This window comes from Drosophila miranda, chromosome XL, assembly GCF_003369915.1.
Source record: "Drosophila miranda strain MSH22 chromosome XL, D.miranda_PacBio2.1, whole genome shotgun sequence".
NCBI lineage: Eukaryota > Metazoa > Arthropoda > Insecta > Diptera > Drosophilidae > Drosophila > Drosophila miranda.
Window position 1 is genome coordinate 11,067,204 of NC_046673.1, and position 11,499 is coordinate 11,078,702.

The 11,499-nt window shown below is 48.7% G+C and overlaps 2 protein-coding genes across 2 annotated transcripts; one reads left to right on the forward strand and one right to left on the reverse strand.

Moving 5' to 3' along the window:
* Window positions 1–173: 173 nt before the first annotated feature.
* LOC117187127 (p21-activated protein kinase-interacting protein 1-like) lies at window positions 174–2,029 on the reverse strand. Its single transcript, XM_033389136.1, has 3 exons — window positions 1,099–2,029; window positions 944–1,020; window positions 174–892 (listed from the first exon to the last, which is right to left on the reverse strand). The coding sequence occupies exons 1-3, from the start codon at window positions 1,846–1,848 to the stop codon at window positions 238–240; spliced, it is 1,482 nt and encodes a 493-aa protein (XP_033245027.1). The 5' UTR covers window positions 1,849–2,029; the 3' UTR covers window positions 174–237.
* Window positions 2,030–5,081: 3,052 nt separating this feature from the next.
* Window positions 5,082–11,478, forward strand: LOC117187119 (histone deacetylase 6-like). Its single transcript, XM_033389114.1, is given in 8 exon segments — window positions 5,082–5,293; window positions 6,130–6,390; window positions 6,472–6,602; window positions 6,662–6,845; window positions 7,402–7,671; window positions 7,674–9,113; window positions 9,184–9,819; window positions 10,718–11,478. Coding segments are annotated over 8 exon segments (3,093 nt in total). The 5' UTR covers window positions 5,082–5,128; the 3' UTR covers window positions 10,724–11,478.
* The last annotated feature ends 21 nt before the right edge of the window (window positions 11,479–11,499 follow it).

Consider the following 11,499-nt stretch of genomic DNA (forward strand, 5'->3'; position numbering starts at 1 on the left):
TCATCGTGAAATGCAGGTGACGCCTGCCTTCTATGCGCATCTGCCTAATCCGCTGCTCCGACTGGCCGACTCCCGTGTGGCCGTCGTGCTCGAAGGGGGTGCTGCCTTGAATCTCTGGCAGAGTTTTGGAAGTCAGACTGCCGCGTGGGTATAGGATCGAACAGGACTAAATGTTGTGTAATTTCTTAAGACACTATTTTTAATTGTCAACATAGAAAACGAAATTAAGGACTATTTCTATCGGGTTTGTTTTTTGACTTTGAGTTTGGCGGGGGCGTGGCTTGGGGGCTGTTTGCGCTTGCGCTTGGGCACACTGTCGCTGCTGCTTTGATCAGAATCCTGCTCAACTGCAGGCTTGGGTACCTTTCCTTTCGCTTCCTTTGATTTCCTAGCCTTGGGCTTTGGCGTTGCCTCAATCGCCTCATCGGATGAATCCGCATTCGCATCTTCATCGTACTCGGCACTCACAAACCCTTTTGCTTTTGCAGACTCTTTTGTACCTTTTTTGGATGTTGGCTCCGGGTTGCTGTCGCTATCGCTGTCGGAAAAAGCCTGGCTTTCTCCATCGCTGCTATTTTCGTCAAAGTCCATCTGTGCCTTTTTGGGTTTCTTGGCTGCTTTCTTCGATGTAGGCGGCGGCTTGGCATCGTCGTCAAATTCGATTGTGACAAAGCCTTTTGGTGTATCAATCTCCAGCGCCGGCTCGACATCACTTGGCTTCGATGTGGGGATTACTGTAGGGACACCCTGTTTTGGTCGAGTAGCGCTGCTTTCGATAAGCGAGAGATCCACAAGACCCAGGCTGGTGGGACGGCAGCCAATACATACGCTGGCAATGAATGTTAGCTCGCGTTTTTCCAGTTGACAGCGCCACACTTTGATTTCGCCAGCACTAAAGGAAGATGCATTAGAAGGGTACTTCGAGGGGGATTCATCCACTCACCTGGACACTGTGACCAGTGTGTTGTTTAAACAAGCCACGGCCTTGACGCGAGCAGCATAAGCAGGCAGTAGCTTTGGCTGCGACGGATGGCGGGGGGAATAAAAAACGAAATTAGTTCAAGGAAATACGAAAGAAATCCTCCTTGTTACACTCACCTCAGCCTCCTTATCGTCTGTGAGGGATATCCAAGCAATACTGCCATTCTCCAGACCCGACAGGCATTCTGTTTCGCCCACCCATGCCACACACATCGGTCTGGATGGGGTATTGGCTCGCCTCGCCACATTGGCCGTCTTTATGTCCCAGATCTCTAGCACCTGATGGCCAGTCAGGGTGAAATGTTCGCCATCCGTGGACCAGGAGAGACAGTCAGGTGCCCCACCCAAGGTGGTCTTGCTGTTCAAGTTGGTTCTATAGACGACGCGGCCTTTGACCAAGTTCCAGGTATTCAGAATGCGATCGCCGCCCAGGGAGAGGCACAATTTGCTGCTGGGATGGCAACTAATGTGTGTAATGGGCGTGCCAGCATGCGCCTTCTGCCAGTCCCCAGCCAGAGCCCAACTACCCACGCGAGTGGCCTTCAGTTGTCCATCGGAGCTGCCCGACAAGAGATGCGACATGTCCGGGGCGAAGGACAGCGTGTTTATGGTTCCACTGTGCGTGAGCAGGACTTGAGATAGCTTCCGCTGGCGCATGTCGTAGACAAAAATGCGTTCGTCGCTCCCACCGCTCGCCACCCAAGGGCCCTGCACCGATATGCATTTGATGGCGCCGGTATGGGACTTGTCTGCAAACGTTTGCTTCAGCAGCATCTTGCTCTCGTCCTTGACCTCCTCCTCAACTATCTGGTAGCCCAGTAGGTATTCCTCGTAGGTGCCCACAATGATCTCAATGTCTGGGCACATCTCTGCAGTGGAAACTTCTTTCTTTTTTTTATTTTTTTTTTTTAGGATTTAAGTTACCAAGCTACCCGTGAGTAGCGTGGGATTATTTGGCCGCCCGCCTTTTGAAGGTGGAAATTGCCAAGTCAAAGAATAGAAGATGTTGGAGTACTGTTTATAGCTTTACATCAATTTCATCGATGAAGTCAATTAGTGTTTGGTACGCGCTGATGTTTTCTTTTTCAAAGCATTTGTAAATATCATTATATTTTCTTAGAGATGGGAAGTTTTGCCTTGTTGTGTTGTACTTTGTACAATTGAAAATTAAATGCGAGGCGTTATCGATACTATCGCATGTATCACATATGTTACTAGGAACTACATGCATTTTGGCGAGAGTGTGCCTATCGAATGCGTTACCACTAAGCAGTCTGTTGATTCTTTTAGCGTCAATGGCTTTAAGCTTAGTTTTATTTAGGAACCACGGTTTGGATGATGTTGAGGGGAAAAGCGAGCAGTAACCTCGGTGCTTGATACTAGCAAACTCGGCGTATAGCTCGGTAATAGCTATCTAAAAAACCTGTCCTATCGTGCAGGAAAGCGGCGCTGGAATGCCCATCTGCGACTGACCCATCCGTGTAATAGATTTCAAAACCACCCTTTGTCAGCTGATCCTTCTTTTCCCCGTGGAGCAGCATGATACCTGCCTGGTCTATAGCGTGCTTGTTGGGTGCAGAACCCTTGAAAAATTCTAAGTCGGAGCTAATTTTAGTGCAAAATGAAGCTGTGTTCTCGAAAACCTCAACTCTATCTATTATGCTGCCAAACTCCCGATATGCCTTAGCGTAGCCCGTGTTTAAATCCCTATTTGCTGACACTGTTTCACTTGCTGGGAGATTAAATGCAAACACCTTAACCAACTCTTTCGCCGCCAGGAATCTCATCCTGTAGTCCGGGGGAAGTTCTCCTGCCATGTGATATATGATAGGAACGGGAGTGCAGATTATCAGACCCAGCGACTTTCTGAGGTGATGGTTGCAGTGGGATTTGATTTTGGCCAAGGCAGATTTGGACAGGTTGCAGAATGATGAGCACGCGTACTCTAGCCTACTTCTGACAAATGCCTTGTAAAATATAAGCCCTCTTTTGGGGCTGATACCATAGTGACACCCACTGAGTAATCTGAGAAATGCACAGTTTCTGTTCGATTCCGAGATGGCCAGATCAATGTGACCAGAGGCTGAGTTGTTTGCTGAGATAGTCCTGCCTAGGTATTTGATCTGCTCTACTTGTCTGATCTCAACTCCTTGATGCGAGATATTTAGCGCAGCTCTACGATTGTTGAAGTAAATCACTTTAGACTTCACCGGATTGAATGACAGGTTTAGCCTATTGCATTTTTCTTGGAACTTATCTATACTGTCTTCCAGCACACCTTTCGCAATGGATACGTCTTTATGAAAACAAACTATGAAAAAGTCATCAGCATACTCGCTTTTGCCCTTTATGAGAATTCGTCTGTTAAGGAAGCTGGAGATCCAAGCCGTGAGGCTTGTATTGAACCGCATATCCCTCATCCTGTGCTCGAGTGTGTCCACTCTTACGCAGTCGAACGCTCTTTGTAAATCTAGGCAAGCTGCGACAACCTGACAACCCCTCGCCTTCAGCGCCAGAACTTTGTTGATAAGGTCGTTGATGCAAAGAGCCGTGGACCTGTTTCTCCTGAAGGCATAGGACCTGACCGGCAGCAGGTCACAGTTTGATATGTGCTCGTCCAACTTCAACTTTATCAACCCCTCACTTTTATCCTGCGCCAGACTTCAGGGATGACGCCACTCAGCCATACTTTATTTATAATTTCAAAAATGTCTTGTTTTTTCCCACTTGGTAGCTTTTGAAGCATCCTGAACAAGATGCCATCAGGGCCTCTAGCCGAATTGGGGTTCCTGGTGTTTAGGAAGGCCAGGAATTCTTCCAGTTCCAGGGGTTCCGGGTCGTCTGGTCCTAACAAAGGGGCAGGAATTTTCTTAGGGGGCCTACTGTTTGACGTGGATGGGGTTACTTTAACCATATTGAGAAAGTTTTTGTCATCTTCGTTCGTCCATTTGTTCCCTACATTTTTGATTTGACCGTATTTTTTGATGTTCTTCACCCTGCTCCACATAGAGGGCGATGAGGAGACCTCTTCTATAAACTTGGAAAAGTTGCGCTTTTTAAGATTTTTTACGTGATTTTGTAGATTTTTGTCAGCTTCTAAGGTTGCTCTGGCATCAGCCAATTTTTTGGTGAGGTAGAATTTTTGCCTGCAAGCATTTCTCACGCGAAAAAGTTTTTCCGTTTCCTCGTTCCACCATTTCTTAGCAACGTACTTGTTCTTGCTTGGGAATGTGACCGTGTTTTTTAAGGTCAGGGATTTCACTTTTTCATTGAGCTCCTCCAGATTTGAGAAATCACTTGCACCCAGAATCCGGGCTATTCTGTTGTGAAGGATCTTCTTGCCTTGGAGGGGGGCATTTAGGCCTTGCACTGATAATACAATTGGGAAGTGGTTGCTGTTCGTAATTTTTGTTTTGAGGACTTGCCAGTTAATAGTTCCATTTCTGTAGTTCGAAAAAGAAAGGTCAAGAACGGAGAATTGAGATGGGCTCCTGGAGAAGGTTGGCGAACCGTCGTTTAGGCAGATAAATCCGGCCTCCCGGGTGGAATTCTCAATGCTGCGACCCTTGCGATCACAGATCGGACTTCCCCAGATAGAAGACCTAGCGTTGAAGTCCCCGCCCACTATTGAGGGTATGTCAAGCGAAGCCGCGAATTCGAAAAACTTTTTTGTGCCCGATTTAAACTGTGAAACTGTTGTTGATGGCGGTGCATATATGCTAAAAATATTGAAATTGCTCTTGAGGTTTAATGTTTTTATTCCTAAAATTTCCAAGTCGTTCTCTATTTTTAAAATGCTGAATTGAATGTTTTTCCTGACGTAGATGCCAACCCCGCCGTAGCCGTCCTCTCTGGGCCTGCAGAAAAAGTTATAGTCTAAAATGCTGCAGTCCGCGTTGTTCAACACCCAAATCTCTGAGAGGATGGCAATATCTATTGCGTTCTTGTCTAGGAACATTGAAAGGAGCTGTTTGTTGTTGTTGTGTGTCAGACTTTGAATATTTAGCTGAAGAATCTTCATTGTTGGATGTTTTGAGAACCAACTGCCATCCCTTGGGCAATCCTACGCTTATCTAGTTCTGCGTTGGAAGCATTGACAAATTCTCTAATTTCCTTAATAAATTTATTCGCTAAAGAATCCCCTTTAATGATGTTGTTTGGATCAATCAGGAACGCTGTGAGTTTGGCTCCTAGTGCGTTTAGCAGTGAATCAACGCGTCCGCCCACAAGTCGCTGGAATCAGTGCACCGGGCCAGATATCCAGCATCAATTCCAGTTCCAAACTCTCATACAGCAAGAGAGAAAAAAAATGGTAAGTGTCTTTTGCCATGGAGTCGCTTTTACCAAATGCGGCAATGGCCATAACACCCACACACGCGCGCTCACACCAAAAACCAAACACTCACCCAATAGATATATGTACATAGTATGTACATATGTATGTATGAGCCAAGCTCCCAGGCCAAGTCCAAGTCCCCCCGAGTGCCAGCCAGTGTCTGTGCTGAGTTCGTAGTCATCAGGTGCCCCGCTCTAATGTGCCACAAAACGGAGCGAAATTAATTTATAATTTTCGTTAATTTAGAATCGTTCGCTGCATCAACAGTCCCCCACCGCCGTACCGCTTAAACCGCAGCCACAGCCCACAAGCAGGCGTAATCAGCCATTATCAAGTGCTGTTTGCAGTGTAGAGTAGAGTGGACCCAGAGTTCAGGCAAAAGGTGCGACGGTGTACAGTGAAAGGTCCCTTGAACGGACCCGCAGGGTTTCAACTATTAAATGGATGCTACCGAGCTCATAGTTTCAGAGTAGAACCTTTTAAGGACTGTCAAAAGATCTCGAAATAGATCTCTATTCAAAAAAATAGTTTATAAATGAACAGATCGAGATGAAATAATGTGAATCTGGGACTAATCCACACACAAAACCATCACAAAATCTCTTGTGAAATGTGTGCCAAATTCTAGATCGAAGAGTATATCCCCTGATATAAATGTCACGTACAATATCTCGTGTTTACTTATGTAGTGTTCATGCATAGTCGAAATTTACGAATGATTTCCGGGCGGGGAGGAGCTCCACACACACACAGACCCACACAAACCTAATCCACACAAAATCCCAATACAATCTCTAAATTTATTCGCACAGAGCTCACCGATCGTAACGCGACGTGGGGCGCAGCAGGCAAAGATACAAACCCGCGCCATGGCTATGAAGTCGAGTTCGAATTCGACTGCGACTGCGGCATCGTCGTCATCGTCGGGAGCGATCAAAAGCAGCAGCGTCGGCGCCGAGCTGCCCAAACGGAGCGAAACCCTCTTGGAGGCAAAACGTCGCGCTCGAAACATGCTCAAGAACCAAGGCAATCCACCAGCCATGCAGGAAACTGTGACGGATATATTCCAGACAGTGAGTACGCCCTGAATCTGACTCTGAATCCTGAATGCCATGCCAGGCCTTATATTCACTCATTTCGAAACCCCATTTCAGGCTGTCAAGTCGCGGCCTCTGGTGCGCGAAGAAACGGCTCTGGTCTACCATCAGTCGATGGAGCAGCATTGCTGCCGCTGGGATCCAAAACATTTAAAGTGTCCGGATCGGTTTAATCGCGTTTTGGATCGGTAAGCTGTCAACTTACCCAAAAACAAAGAAGTCCCTAACTTCTGGTTTCGTGTCGCAGCTGCAACGAGCTGAAGCTATTGGATCGCTGCCTGCCAGTGTCCGCCAGGCTGGCCACCAAACAGGAGATATTCCGGCTGCATACGGCCCAGCATTTTGAACTGTTGGAGCAGACGTCCGAAGTGTGCGACGACCAGAGCATGGAGGAGCTTAGCTCTCGCTTTGATTCAATATACATACATCCGGTGAGAGAAATCGATAATGAGGACGGGCTCCCCTTTGTTTCGTATTCCATATTTACATATTTATTTATATTTTTATGCATATAGAGGAGCTTCAATTGGATTAGATTAGATGGGGGAATACTATAGAAATTATGGCATATTCATGAGACTCTACAAATGGCCCCGCCTCCTCCGTATACATTCGGAATCAGCGGCCTACTGTCTAAAAAATTGTATAAATTCTGCCTAGCTAGTGCTCTAATCTTCGAGCTAAAAGCGTACTTCACGATCGATACGGTCATGTCGTTTTCGGATAAACAATAGACTTTTTCATATCCAAGTGATTGAAGCCACTGAGCCATGTGATTCCCTATGGCTTCCCTATGGCTTTCAAGCAAATTTTTACCATTGAAATTGATGGTGTAGAGTTCCCATAGTATTTACGAAGCTTAGTTCGGGTTTGAGTAGAGATCCTTGAACAGAACTCACTTTTCTCCTCGAATTAGATATCTATATATAGTATTTGTGGTTTGATCTGTGATAACCTCTCTATAACGTACTGTTCTCCCCACTCTAGTCCACATTTCAGTGCTCTTTGCTTGCCAGCGGATCCACCATTGATCTGGTGGATTCTATAATTACGGGCAAGGCGCAGAACGGCATGGCCATCATCCGACCGCCAGGGCATCATGCCATGAAGGCCGAATTCAATGGCTATTGTTTCTTCAACAATGTGGCCTTGGCCGCTCAGCATGCCCTTGACGTACATAAGCTGGAGCGCATCCTGATCCTTGACTACGATGTCCATCATGGTCAGGGCACACAGCGCTTCTTCTACAACGATCCCAGGTGAGAGATTTTGATCCATAAAATAGGGTGCTGTATTTCTCTATACATCGCTTCGAGCACGGCGCCTTCTGGCCACATCTGCAGGAGTCGGACTACCATGCCATAGGCGAGGGCCCTGGCCTGGGCTTCAACTTCAATGTGCCGCTCAATGAGACAGGAATGGGCGACGGGGACTACATGGCCATCTTCCAGCAGCTGCTACTGCCCGTGGCAATGGAGTACCAGCCGGAACTGATCATCGTCTCGGCCGGCTATGATGCGGCCCTGGGCTGTCCCGAGGGTGAAATGCAGGTGACGCCCGCCTTCTATGCGCATCTGCTCAATCCGCTGCTCCGACTGGCCGACTCCCGTGTGGCCGTCGTGCTCGAAGGAGGCTACTGCCTTGAATCTCTGGCCGAGGGAGCGGCCCTCACGATGCGCACCCTGCTGGGTGATCCCTGCCCCGTGCTGGTCGAGCCGCTGCTCCCGCCGAAGCGTTCGATGTCCAAATCCATTCTCAACTGCATATTTGCTCACCGGCCGTACTGGCGTTGCCTACAGCTGCAGGGTACCTACGATCCATCAGAGCTGAAGACCAAGGATCGGAATCGGGACTTGCATATTGTAGAACGTGCATGGGTTGGCGGACCGCCACCCGTTACCGTTTATCCGACGCGGGACACCTCCGTGCAACACCTCATTCCCGTTGCGGTAGTGGCCGGTAACACGGCCCGATTGCACCGACTGCGGCTGGAGACCATTCTGACGGTTCCTGCAGTTCGTGTGTGCTACGCTTACAATCCCGAGATGATGGAACACCGCAACCTGGACGACCTGGGCCATCCGGAACAGCCGAAGCGCATCCAGTTCATACACAAAATGCACGAGGATTATCAGCTGCTCGGCCGCATGAAGCAGCTGTCTGCGCGGGCGGCCACCACCGACGAGATCTGTCTGGCGCACAGTCGCTCCCACGTAAACACAATGCGGCGGGTGCTGGGCCGAGACAAGGAGGATCTCCAGGCGCAGGCAGCGACCTACAATTCAGTATACTTGCATCCGGCCACGTTTGGTTGCGCCACCCTGGCCGCTGGATCCGTTCTCCAGGCGGTAGACAGTGTGCTCCGCGGGGAGTCCCGCAGTGCGATCTGCAATGTCCGTCCGCCTGGCCACCATGCGGAGCCGGACCAGCCGCACGGTTTCTGCATCTTCAACAATGTTGCCATTGCCGCCCAGTACGCCATCCGGGAGTTTGGCCTGAAGCGTGTGCTAATCCTCGACTGGGATGTCCACCACGGCAATGGCACCCAGCACATTTTCGAGTCAAATCCGAAGGTACTGTACATCAGCGTCCATCGCTACGAGAACGGAACATTCTTCCCGAAGGGCCCCGACGGCAACTACGATGTGGTGGGCAAGCATGCGGGAGCCGGCTTTAATGTCAATATACCATGGAATAAGGTGAGTCTTCTCTTTAGACTCTCCATCTCTCTTGTGCTCTCCTTGGCTCATTCATTTGTTTGACTTACAGAAGGGCATGGGGGATCTGGAGTACGCTTTGGCCTTCCAGCAGATCGTAATGCCAATTGCGTACGAGTTCCAGCCGGAACTGGTGCTCGTGTCGGCGGGCTTCGATGCGGCCATCGGGGATCCTCTAGGGGGCTGCAAAGTCTCGCCCGAGGGCTACGGTCTGTTCACCCACTGGCTGTCTGCCCTGGCCGGTGGCCGGATAGTTGTGTGCCTCGAAGGCGGCTACAATGTCAACTCCATTTCGTATGCGATGACCATGTGCACAAAGACGCTGTTGGGGGATCCGGTGCCGACGCCACAGCTGGGGGTGGTTGCCCTGACAAGGCCGCCGACAACGGCCTTCCAGAGCTGCCTGGAGACGCTACAGTGCTGCGTGGAGGTGCAGCGTCAGTATTGGAAGTCGCTGGAGTTTGTTGGCTACCGGCTGCCGCATGGCTACCAGATTGGGGAGAACAACAACGAGGATTTTCTTGCCGCTTCCTTGCTGAAGTTGAATATTTCAAGTGACGATGCCCAGGGCGCGGCGGGCGGCCCCACCGACGGCGATCAGGCCGATCCAGGGCAGGAACGGCCCAGCGACAGCAAGCCCAAAGTCAAGGTAAAGCCGCCCAATCATTCAACGGCCGCGCCAGAGGAGGTACGATGAGATTCGAGCACGGATGCAGGACGGAGAAACCAAACTCAGAACTAATCTGCCATCTTTTCCGTCCAATCTCTTTCTTCTTGTTCTTTCTGTGTTTCTCTATCTCCCTCATTGCTGCGCTCTGTATCTCTCTCTCTTTCTCTCTCTGTCTAACAATCATAAATAACATGGTGGTGGTCGCGCATGCGCTGGCAGATGTTTGCCATTCCCCGAGCAAGACTTGTCCGCACATGAGAATGCTACGACCGGAGCTAGTGCCGCAATGTAAGCAACAACTAAATCCCCGCCGTTTCTCCTGCTCCTCCATCCTGGCCCTCTTTTACCAGTATGATTTTGGCCCCGAAAAAACCAAAGTAGCATGAAGAAGGGAGTTGCTAGAATCAATTAGTTTTAAATCAAGTCATGAACAAAATTACCGGCTATATGAGTGAAAAAATCGGGAAAACAACGACCAAAATTGTTTATATGTATATTATAAATATATACATATATTCTTGATTTAAGAAGCTCCCCGGACTCTCGCCTGTTTTATTCAAACTGAGTTCTGACTGTCTTAATGTCGAGCCTCGTGCGCTGTGACCTCTTTTTTTTTTATAAATTAACAGAAAATTGTTTAGCTGGCTAGAAAGCTATCCAAACTTTCGTTTTTAATTGTAATTGCGCTCAAGCCCCAAGTCGTTTGTAATTTTTCTTAGTTTTGTAAAGTTTGTATAGTTTTCTTTCTTCCTTCTGTTCCATACCCACTTATATTGGCTATTTGGTCCTTCAGGTGTTTTGATGTTTGTGTTGCTTTATCGTTTGCTATTTTGCATTGTGTGATTTTCGTACGTTTTCCTACTTTTATGTACTCGTTTTAATCGTAATGATTTCTGTACCATTCTACCATCCACAGCAATAAACACGAGGGCGCCGTGCGGCGAGTGCATCTCTAGGTCGGAGAACTGGATGTGTTTGAGCTGTCATTATATTGGCTGTGGGCGCTACGTGGGCCGGCACATGCAGAGGCACTGCGAGGCTCTCGAACATACACTGGTGATGCGCTTACAGGACCATGCCGTGTGGTGCTATGTGTGCGGCGTTTACCTCGATAGTCCGCGACTCTTCGAATACAAGAATCGGGCGCATCAGGACAAATACGGGAGACCGCTGGCCTGGCGCTATCCCTGTGCGAAGCGTGCCGATGGCTGTTATCCGTTGGATCCCGAATCGGATTCGGAGGAGGAGGCCGATCATATTGCCAATGGGAGCTATCTCCAGGAGGCCCAGTGACCCTTGCTGTTACGCGTCCTGCACGCCCTCACAGATTATATGTGCACGTTGTGCCCACCATTCAGACACATACTCCAGTTCCTGGTCGAGCACATGTGGCCGCTCCTGGAACGCACTTACCTTAAGATTATACAATTTTTTTTGGGCAATTAAGACAGACACGTACGTACTCGGCCTATACTCTCTCCCTCGTTCCCCTTTGGATACAAACGAGCGCGTCAACCGCGCGCTTGTTACATAAATTAATTGTTGCATGGGAGCTGTTTGTTGGCGGTTCCCTTTAATGAAAAAAAAACCCTAAGCGAATAGAAATTGTTAATGTTATGATGAACTAATAATTATATTACATGTGTAATAAAGATGTCCAGTGTTAAGCAACTATAAGCAGAGTGTTGCTCGAGGGAC